This window comes from Cryptomeria japonica, chromosome 10 (assembly GCF_030272615.1).
Source record: "Cryptomeria japonica chromosome 10, Sugi_1.0, whole genome shotgun sequence".
NCBI lineage: Eukaryota > Viridiplantae > Streptophyta > Pinopsida > Cupressales > Cupressaceae > Cryptomeria > Cryptomeria japonica.
Genome location: NC_081414.1, coordinates 425,879,386 through 425,891,636, shown reverse-complemented (window position 1 = coordinate 425,891,636; position 12,251 = coordinate 425,879,386). Strand labels below are relative to the sequence as shown.

Here is a 12,251-nt window from a genome sequence, read left to right as displayed (position 1 = left end):
CCTCCTCCATTCAATAAGGATGTAAAAGAATAAGAAGTAATTGATGATCCCCACTTTCCTCCTTCGATCCTTTATATATATTATTATGCATGAGACATATCTCTTCACGAATGAAGAATCATATCCCATGATGACTATGTCCTTTGACAATCGCACCTCTTTAATATTGAAGAGACATATCCCTTACAGATCGTATCAACTCCTTCATATCGTATCTCTTTACATTAATCAAATGTTTATTTCTATTAACAGATCACATCCCTTACTAATGCCAATTGCTGCCTGTTACAAATTGGTGCTTTTTAATTAATGTTTTTATTTAAGACGAATCACTGACTACTGCCACCTCAAACCATTGCTTTGTCATCAAGCGCTCCAATAAGTCAACAATCCTTCCTTGACTTATGAGTAATCATTTTGTATGTATCTTATAAACTGCACTTTTGGATACACGTTTCCAAACATACTTAAGTGTACATATTAATTAAATTGGATGTTACTTTTGAAGCATCAGCCAGCATATCGATATGAACTTCACTTGATACAAATCACATTGTTTTGGCTAATAGACAATCGGCTAGTGTCTTTCATTGAATCTCACAACACCCTTTTTAATAATAGTGTTTACAATTAAGAATATGTAAATTATGTTTGTAATTTATAATATATAAATTATTTTTATAATATAATATTAATTTATTTTTATTTGAATATTTCAAGAATATTATTAATAATAAATATTAATTAAATAATAATGTTTATTAAATAAATAAATTTCAAATTGTTATTCGTTGGTAATTATTATATTAATTAATAATAATAATAATAATTACTTCATTTAGGATATATATATAACAGTCAAGGAGGGGACATGACATCCAGGATTGCTTGTTTTTCAAGCAATTGCAACTTAGGATGCTGTAAAATCTACTCACTCACCCATGTAGCATCCTCCATTGCTAAATTCTTCCACTTCACTAGATACTCCTTGACAATCTTTTTCTGTAGGAGTGATGTCAAATTTATAGGAGTGTTTCAACTCAAGAAATTCTTGGTAATGAGTATGCATGAATGGCACCATGGAGGATATGGTGGAGTTGGAGATCGCACTAACATTAGGGAGGTCAATGGCCGGTAGGATGGGGTGGTTTGGAGTCAATGGAAGAAAGGGAGGCTCAATGGAAGGAGCCGAGACAACTTAGGTCTTTTCTCTTGGGGTTAGAGGGGGATCAGAGTTGGTGGGTTAGAATTAGCTTTAGTGGTGTCATGACGACAACACTTGGCCAATTTAGCCAATCAATTTTATTGAGTCTATTCTCGAGATGAAGAAGAATGGGGAGGGTCATTTGACATTGGTTTCTTACCTCTATTTGTGATAAGGGTAGGGAACATGAGCAACTGATCAAGGCAAGATAACCATAGGTGGGTAGGGGCGAGAGGAGGAATCTATTTCATGGGATACTTTTGGTTGAGCTTGAAGAGGAAGTCAATACGAGGTAAAAAGTGCCTAGGAGTAGGCCAAAAGAAATTGTTAAATTACTTTAAACCCAACAGCAGTTCCAGGAGATGCAAGCTCTCAAGAGTTTTTTCCATCACCTGCAATAACTACCTAGGTAGTCATAGCATGGTCTGGTAGTTAACATGAAGGAAACTACACTCACATTACATGCTATACTACCTTTCCCGACCTCTATAGAAATTAAATTTATGCTTTGTTCGACTGTTGCCTTTCCTGTCTAAATATTTTGTTCAAGAATCAAAATGAGGAAATAGATGCTAGCAAATACTATGAGTTACGTAGCATTTTTTTTCTTTCTTTAATTTTTGGATAAATGAACAAAATGGGAGCTATTAAAAAGTTTCACCATCATTTCATCCACCATTCGGGTCTGGATGTTGTTGCCGATTACACAAAGCTTGATAATTCACTGCACATCTAAGGTTCAATTGTTGGACAGAGAACGATCCCTCATGCATGCAACATCACAGAAATATTTATAGAAGTATATTTTATTGGTGGTTTTGTAGGATGGTTGCTGTGTTGTTAGACCTAAACTATCTTAACTATGTAGTTATAATTTGTAATTGCCAAGTAATTTTGGTTTGTAAATACAGGTTTTTACGATATTCTTTTTGAAATCCAACTCTTTATATTCTGTATTTTATATTGCAAGAAACTTCTGGTTTATTTCGTTGTGCTTGGAGATACCTTTGTTTCTTCAAGTATATAGAAGAATGAGTTCTGTTTAAGTGTTTTGGTTGTTCACAACGGAATATCTAGTCATTTTCTGATACTGGTTCACTTATGTGCAGTGGGGCCTTCAAATTCTCAAGAGGCTGTGAAGTGGTTCTATCGAGCTGCTTTTGCAGGGCATGTACGAGCTCAATATAGCCTTGCCCTTTGTCTTCAGCAAGGCCGAGGTGTAGAATGCAATCCTGTGAAAGCAGTGGGTGGACTATCCTTGCATGCAAATGCACATTTGTATTTTTGAGCAATATTAAACTGTTTCATCTTAAATCTATTTTGTCTAGATGGAAAAAATTGTACTTGGTTTATTAAATTGTTTTCGAATAAATATCTTGTTAATGGCAAACAAAGCAAAAGGTATTGCCAATCAGATTGCTTTTCTCGTCTGTGCAATTTTGAGCAACCTGAATATTCCATATAATCTGTCTTTTGTGATATCATCGTGCTAGTAGCTTATATTGCATTTAGATTTTTGTTTGTAGATCTATTATTTTTCAAAATGCTATTTCTTACGCAGAGTACTCTATAGATATCAATTAGAAGAGATAATGTTTTCACCTACCAAATGTATACATAAAGCCTGGTTTACTCTTCCATCACCTCATTCTGAGATAGTAAGCAACAATATGTGGAAATAGTTATTCCTATTGCTCATTGAGGTTTACTCTTCCAGCTTCTGTTAAAATATTATTAATGGCCCTAGTGTCTTAGTATCTGATGTATTGTCAAATATTATCGTATGATGTTAGTGGTTTTCTTGTTTTTCTGTGGTAAAGTTTTGTAATAAAAATTAAAACATAGTTTATGTTTCTAGTAAAGTTGATGTGGGACCGAGAATAGCTAGTCTGAAAGTTATCTGACTTAAACTGGTCTTTCAAATACTGTATCTTTATGATTCAGTAATATAATTTTATAGTCTTTATTGGCTTCACTCATTATTTCACACCTATAATTGGTTTTAGTAATAGTCATAATTCAAAAAACAGTGGACTGGGCAAACATAAATTTTGATTCAGACTTGAGACTCAACAAAAAATTTGTGTGTTAAAAAAATACATTATTGAAAAACTAGAACTATAACTCAATCATGTCTCGAATAAGAACATGGCACCAATAAAGGATGTCTGACAGGTTTGCATGTGTATAGAATTGGGTTTCCAAGATTCGAGGATGTAAAAAATAAGTACAGAGTGGCAAAATTTATCTATTTAATTTGTATTTAAGAAAGAAAACTTTGTGAAAGGGATGAAGACTGGAAAATAAATGTGCAGAGTGTGAGGTGAATGCTCAATGTGCAATATGCTATACCAAAGATATTGCAAGTGAGATAACTAAAATTAGGAAATTTGTGGAGAGATATTTTTCAACACATATGTATGCAACTAAACATCTATAGTGGAGATCATACATAATTGGATGGAAACAAATTGAAAGAGTGAATCAGGTACAGAGGGTGTGCCAAGTTTTCACGAACAAGAAGAAAAGAGAAATTATGCATTGCAGAACCTACCTACAGTAATACTATATGCATATCCATAGAAATGGGTCCTTTCAAAGCAATCTATGGATATGAACCCTGCACACTGATAAACCTTTGCTTGCACAATATCAAGAGAAAACTGAAATGCGAAGGTTTAATAGAAAATATTGCAATAAGTACAGAAGCAATTAAAGGAACGTAGAAGAAATATGGAGACTGTCTGCCCATGCAAAGTAAAATTCAATGTTCAATCAAGTCAAATCCAAGATTTTTAGTCATGATTTTAAATTTTGTACTTGCTAATCTCTATTTTGAGTAATTAGGCATACTTCTAGAATCAGTCTGTCTATTGGACGAATGTGAGTTTGAAGCTTTGGTTGATTCCAAATCTCCAGGAACTTGTACAAGATGTGTTCATTTCTCCTATAATAAAGATAGATGAATTAATGGAAAATTTTGCAGTGGTATTTTATTTCTTCTTACTGGTTTGGGATCAACAAACTCGGCATGAAAAACAAATAAATTGCTAGAAATGGCTCATAAGTAATGAATTCAATGATTAGGCCATTTAAAACATTGTCTTAGATGATAATTGTGCACAAGGTGTGCATTCTAAAGTTGTAAGGACATTTCAGCTTATCCAGAGCTTGCAACTCATGTTCAATGCTTCAACAATTGAGAAGGGGCGAACTGGCTTCTGATTAACTGATTACTAATCAGAACAATGAATAGCTAAACATGTCTGAGGACATTAATTTGGAACAACAGACATATTCAGATATATTTTCCTGCCAATCAGAAAATAGCTGAAGCCATGGCAAGGTCAGCAAAGTTGGATTCTTGAAAATTGATAAAGATATCCCGCAAGCAAGGGGTATCAAAGCTATGCTGAATTTTGCCTGACCTACTTAATGTATGTGACTGATGCATCTACAGACCTTGGACATTAAGGAGGACTTTTGTACTTTGATACAATTGTATATATGGATGCTATGCATTATTATCATGGATTTTTGTAATAGATGTGTATCATTGCATGAAATGACTTATTTGGAAATTTGTACAGTAATTTGTTTTTTTTTGAATTTTCTCTATTTATTTACATATAACATTTTTATATTTAAGATATCATGATATTATGGATGCTATGGACTATTATCACATACTCTTGCAACTTTTTAGATGAATGGATGTTTATCATCTCATGAAATTACTTATTTGGAAATTTCTATGGTAATTTAATTTTTGAAAGTACTCTACTTATTTATGTTTTACATTTTCATATTTAAGATATTATAATCTCATCTGGAACCTGGTTTATATGCTAATTATAAGAGTGATAGCATGACCAGTTAGAGAGGCTGCAGAGTTCCATGGGTGGTTGAATGAGTGGAATTGGTTCCGAGGTGGCTTTAAAGAAAGGTATTTTGGGACAGAAAACTTCATGGTGAGAAACATTGCAGAAATTGCTTTCCAATTATTGTGTGTGACACATTCTAGAGACACTGGAAATTTGGACAAAGTAGATTGACTGGGTTGACTTAGCTTTGATGATGTGGTGCCATGGTGAAGTGTCATGCTTAATTAACATTGAAAGGGTTATTGTCTTGGAATTTCATATATTAAAAGTTAAATTGTAATATTGAAAATTATTACTAAAGTAATGTGAAGTCAAAGCTGAAAAAGTGCATGTATTTAATTGACCAGTAGTGCAAAGAGGACATAAATGTACAGTGTTGGTAGAAATTACTGAACAAAAGCATGGTATCTGAGTAAATGATGGACATATCTATATAGAATAAAAGAGTAGAGGTTCAAGTACAGACAAAAGACCATGCCTATTATTGAGAGGCAAAACTTATTCAATATTCAAACTTACTATTCAGATATGCACATGTATATATTTTGACTTTGCGTATGGAACCTTGTACCTTTTTGGGACTTGATAGAACTTGTTACTCTTGTTGGGAAGAGAAAAGAGTAGAAAAAGAGACAATTATCATGCATCCATTCTTGCACAAGTGGTGGAGTTGAGAATAAGTTGAAGTGCCACTTTATTGATTGATTGTTTTGGAGTGAAAAGATGAAAACAGAGCTTTTTTGATGTGCTTGGGAATGCATAGAAGGGATCAAAGTGGTCCATTGGGTCAGGTGATGAATTCCAACCTTTAAACCTCTCCCTATTACCATGTATGTGCTCATTTTTGTTTGAAAGTAATTGCTTTTAGTTTACACATTTCTCTTGCTTGGTGTATTCATTTTAGTTTATTTGAGATTTATTTGATACTTTGATTGTTTAAAAAACTGGTGGTATTTTTTTGTAGTGTGCCAAATTATGTTGCTTTATTAGGATTAAACTGCTTAGTTTTTGAGTCAAATTCATTTGCCCATATTTCATGAGTAGTGTTTCACACAAATGCATCCCTCATGAGCATGAATGATTCACTTAGCACTCATTGCGTCAGTAATGGTTCACAACCCATCTCTCATAAGCATGAATGGTCCATTTTAGCATTCATTGCATCTAGGTGATGCTCACTGGGGTGAAGCGTTGGGACTTCTTAGGAGGTCACCCATTCTAGCACTACTCCGACTTAAGCGTATAGTTATGGAGTTTTCCCTGAGATTAAGCTCACATAGCTTACTGTCCCTTTTTTAAAACATTCAGCAAGTGATGTGCCTTATGGACCATTCATTATAGAACCCCTTTAGCTGATCCACTGACATGTAGGTGGTATTTTTCACAGTGTGTCAAAATGACCACCTACTTGTCAAGAAAAATACCACAAAGCCTATTGCAAACTCGTTATCATTAGCTAAGCATGATGAAAAATGCCATCTTCTTATCAAAGAATAAAAGTATCAAACAAATCTCAGATAAACTAAAATGAATATGCAGAGGAAGAGGAAATGTGTAAACTAAGAATTTACAATGAGAAAGCAGTTACTTTTAAATGAAAATGAGCACATAAATGGGAATAGAGAGAGGTTTAAAGGACGGAATTCATCACCACACCAGCTGCCGACCCAGTGGACCACTTTGATCAGATAAGCCTATTGGAAATTCATTATCATTAGCTAAACATTTTGACAAATCAATTAGTTATTATTTATCATCAAGAGCAAAGATGGGTAACTCAATCATCTAGGTCATCAATATGTCACCTTCTCAAGAATAGCGAATCACTTGAGTGCAACCATACACAGAGCAGATAATGGCTAAATTGAAGCTAATCTATCCTAAAGAGTGAGGATGGTGTCATCTAGTAGGAGTAAGGATAGCAATCAAAGTGGTGCAGCAATCCAGAACCAACAATTAACAAGATTCACATTTTCCACAAATCGATAGATTATCAATCAACTCGAAGAATACAAGCAGCTCATCACCATATCACATACCCAGTGATTACAATGCAAGCAGCTCATCACCATATCACTACCCAGTGATTACAATACAAGCTTTCTTTGGGTCTAATCTTTATTTATCTTTAACTTAACTAACTTAAGCTGGTGCATGATCCCTACAAGCATGCACAAGGGGTCCATAAAAATGAGAATCTGATGATGTCCCAAGAGTATCAAGTTCCCTATAGAAGTTGAGAGCTTTTAGTAAGGCTAAGCAGAAATCAACTCTTCAAATTTGTCAATTAAGGAATCTCAAGAATCCTAATAAAGCATCATAATTTGCAAAGTGCAAAAAATAAGAAGTCTCAAGTTTACTCCCAAATGGGCACCCCTTTCCATGTGGGCACATTATTTTACAATATTTACTAATAATAAATAATTCAACTAGACTTAGGACTTACAGAACCTAGTCCTAACAATCTCTCACTTTTATACATTGAAAAAATCATAAGGGGTTCTCAACATATTGAAATGAATGCTAGGGGTTGATCCCCATAAACATCATACACCATTTGAACTTAGTTGTGCTCATGGGATTTGTCAATGCATTTGCAATGTTCATAGAAGTATTCACCATCTTGACCATAACCCTTTTGTCCTTTGCCATGTCATGAACAAAGTGATATTACACAACAATATCCTAAGCTTACTCATGAAAGATTGGGTTCTTTGCCAAGTTGATGGCACTTTGATTGTCACACTTAATCAACATTGTAACTTGACTAAACCCATAATTTGTGATGAACCCTTGCTTGTTCAATTCTTCAATCTGCTGTAATTTAATATTTTTTCTGTGTTTTTGATTATTAGAGATGGTCTTTCAGAATTAGATAGAAGTTGCACAAGGGATCTCTTTAATTTTCAATATTGAAAGAATACATGAAATTAATCAGCTGAAACAAGAAAGTGGGGAATTTAGAAGCATACCCGTAGGTCCTTAGCCAATTTATTGAAATTAAAAGATTCAAACCAGCAACTTACAAAGTTCTGATTTTTATTCTGAAAACAATTCAGATCTGCTCTTATTTAATATTAAGACGCCCAAACAGTAAGAAGATGGCGCCAATAACTGAGCAAGCTGTGTGTTTGGGAAAGAAACTTCCAAACCACATAAAATTATCAGCAATAATAGCAAATATAAAACCTACAACAAATCTGCCTTGTAAGAAGCCAAATCTGCCCCAATTTGATTCAATTTGACTTTCGAATGAAGCCAACCAAGCTGCAACAATTCGATTGATCTTTCACAATTTCAAAGCTACTGAATTCTGAAGAATGTACGCTCTCCAAAACAGGTCCAGACCCTAGCCGCTATAGCCAAGTGCTCAGAAGAAATGTCAAATGCTCAATATCCAATTAATGAGGTCTAAGTTCATCTTGGCCGCCTAAATACCCAAATGGTGCGATTTTAGCTTTTAGGGTTTTAAAAATAATAACTTGCTTTTAGGGTTCCCCACTTAACCCAAAAAGGGACGCCCAACTTAGGAGATTTAAAATTTTCACTTAAATAAATTATAGTGATGCACTTTATGATTTTATTTTAATATTTCATTAAAACATTAATTGCCTGCGAGAACCACTTAAAAATTCATATCTCCCTCATTATTGCTCAGAAATTGAATCCGTCAGAAGCTGGGGCCACAGTTTGCCATGCCAGTGAAAATAGGACCATGTCCATTTTTAGCAATTATTCCTTAAAAAATAGGAAACCCTCATATGATGTCAGAAACTGGTGAAACGAAGACCAAAACTGAACTCAACACTGAACTAGAACGAATAGACTGACCACTCCTCAAGATACTGCATCACTTACCCCCTTATCCATACCCTGTTAGCCTACAAGGGTCCAAAAATAGGCTAACTCCTCGAACTCTAATGCTCGCGAAAACGGGGACATTACATAATTCAAACACAATCTTTGAAGTCAGACTTCCTCCTACTGGGCATGAGTAGGTTCCATATATTCTTCCTTTGTTGTTGAAAGAACAACTACCCATCTTTCACTTACCCAATCGATCTTTTGAACAAGCTAAAAACATAACCCATTGGTAGACCTCATTCTACGCATATCTCTTGCCCAATTAGAATCCATGAGTTCCTACTCATGATTGGTCCTCCTTGATAGAAAATTGAATCTTCCAATCACAATGTGTCTCAAAGATACTTGAGAACCCTCTTTACCATAGTTAAATTTCCTTTTGTGGATTGGACATATACTTGCATAGGACTTCCATTGCTTGGGGCAATATTTAGTTTGGTGCAAACCATGGCATAATCAAAGCTTTGTTCCCATAGGAATGATAATACTCATTGTGTTGTAGTCTTACATCATAATTGCTACAAAACAAAGTTAACATACTTCCGTTGACCAATCCAAAGTTTTTTATTAGCTCTATTCCTCCTAGTCTCCATTCCTAAGATAAACTTAATTGCCTCTGTATCCTTGATGTCACATTGTAAAGAAACTTGAGTTTTAAGAGCCTCAATTGTTTCCTTACTACTATTGTTGAATATGTCAGCGACATGAAGAACAATAATAGTAAATAGGTCACTAATCCGGTCAAGTAAACATAGTGATCCAACTTAGCTCTAACAAAGCCCAAGTTTAAAACATATGAATCAACCTTTTGATATCACATTGTGGGGGATTATTTCAGACCATGAATTTTTTTAACCTGCAAGCCATGTTGTCCTTACTGTTCACCACAAAGTGCTTTTAGTTGTGATATGTAGATTCCCTCCAAATCCCCATGCAAGAAAGGTTGTCGTATCATCCATTTGTTCAACCTTAAAGACAATCTTAATGACAAATAACATAAATATGGTAGATGTAAGCTTCGCAACAAGAGAAAAAAATCTTAACAAAATCAATTCCCTCCACCTAGGAATATCACTTAGCCACTAACCTTGCCTTGTACTTCTCAATCTTGCTATTAAAATTGAATTTTTTCTTGAAAATCCATTTGTAGCCAACTAGTTTCTTATCTTTAGGAAGCTTTACCAAGTCCCATGTGTAATAAATTCAACTGGTCCATTGATCAAATTATCATTTTTTTGATTTCATATCTTGCAATAGTTTCATTGTGATTGCTTCAAATGAAATAAAAGAGTAAATCTACTCATAACATTTGAGAAATAAGTCTTTCAATTTTCATTTTCTGCCCATAGAATTAACAAAATAGTAATTTACATTTTCCTTTAGGAACATCAAGAGGACATATAGAGTAACATATAATTCAATGTTTCAAATACATTCCACATCTCATCTAGATGTGGAGATCCGTATTTTAATATTAATAGAATGTCTTAGATATAATATTACAATGTCAAGATCAATAATCAATACAAAGTCATGTGAAATTGATCTTTTGCCTCTGATAATCCATGTCTTCATCCTTCAACTGCAAGAGGGAGAGCATCACCCAAGTGCTTTTCATCCAATTGCAGAGTAGTGTTTTCCCGCACACCTTCCTATTGGAAGTGGTCCTACCCTTTGTGAGAGTAGGATATTCGGGGAAACTCCAAGGTCATCAAGCCATCTGAGAAATAGTGTTGTGTAATAATGCAAATAATCTATCGTAGAACTTATAGATACCCTCTAGCTATGCACGAAACATTTGATTAATTTGTAGCTTTAGACACAGTGAACCAGCAATACAAGTAGTGATTTTGCATTACTTTGGCCAAAATTTTATAAATACAATTCATGTAAAACTTATGTGGTCGTTATGTTCACACACCTCTTTTTCAAATTGGACATCGACAATGATTCCACTTTACAAATTGCTAGTCATTTCAATAAATAACATTCAATTATGCAGAATAAGAGGAATGAGATTTAACTTCTTTTCCTAAATTCACAAGCACTATACACAGATAGTTACATGTTTCCAACAGGGTCTTGTTTATATGTAACATGATCAACTATAATACTATAATAACCAATGTTTATAAATATAGGTCTGCATTTGTGTGCGTGTGTGTGCATGCCCACACGTGTGTGCACATGTGTGTGTATGTATGTATGCGTGTGTGTGTGCGTGTGCGTGATCTGACTCATTCTGCCATCGGGGCAAGGTTTGTTTATTCTAGGTAATATTATCCATCTTAGATATGTTAATATGCTAGTATGAATATAATTCAGCTTTGTGTTTAAAGTGAGAAGCCATACAATAATGAATTTCCAGTCTACATACTTCCATGGGCTTGAAAATTCAAAACAACCCTGTATTGTGTATTCAACATTGATATCAATGCACACCAAAACCAAGATACATTATCGATATTACTATAAACAATGCTCATGACCTTTTGATGGGTCAAGATTTCTTATTTTAAATTCATAGCATTAAACAACAATTCTAGAGATATATTTATATGCTTAATTCACAATGATTGGTCAATATGAACGAACTCACAAAGATAGGCTGAAACATACACAATAATATTTCTGTTAATATAGATTGAAGAGATCAACACTTAAACAATGCCTTTGTTTTTCAAATGAAAGGGACGGACCTTTATACAACAATGCCTCTGTTTTCACAGAGTGAAAGAGGTCAACAATTGTACAATAATGCCTCTGTTTTCCAAAAATGGAAGAGGCTGATACTTATACAACAATGCCTCTGTTTTCAGATAGGTCTAAGTTATTACCTTATTGTTTATGACAGGGATAGGGCCGGCTAGTTTGATATTGAATTCTTTGTTCGTACAGAGATAGTAGGCTGAAAGATTGACATATAATATATAGTCCATAGCAGTAAAAATCATTTGGGGAAATAATCGGCAAACCAAAAGTATAAGAATTTTTTGAAAAAATTGGGAAAAAATCGACAAAAATCGGGAAAAAATTGGCTTGAAAAAAAAGACATAAAAAATTGTAGAAAAACAGAAACTATTCTTAAAAATAAACTTTAGGGCATTTCATAGCATTGAGATATAGAGAGCAAATAAAAATTAAAATAGAGTTTAACCCATGAATTGTAGAAAATAATTTTTTGTTGTTTATATTTGTATTGCTGATTACATAATTCAGTTAACTTTTTAAGAGGGCAGTCACCAAATACACCAAATAGTTGTCTAAGTCTGAGACTAAATATTAGCCAAGTCTATGAA

General features: G+C 34.0%; 1 protein-coding gene across 1 annotated transcript in view; it reads left to right on the top strand.

Annotated features, from left to right (window-relative positions):
- The window catches only part of LOC131034103 (F-box protein At1g70590), an 82,200-nt gene that overhangs the window by 18,519 nt on the left and 51,430 nt on the right, over positions 1-12,251 (top strand). The window contains exon 3 of the mRNA XM_057965479.2: positions 2,314-2,447. Within this exon, the coding sequence (XP_057821462.2) occupies positions 2,314-2,447 (134 nt within the window). The remainder of the gene's footprint in view (positions 1-2,313; positions 2,448-12,251) is intronic.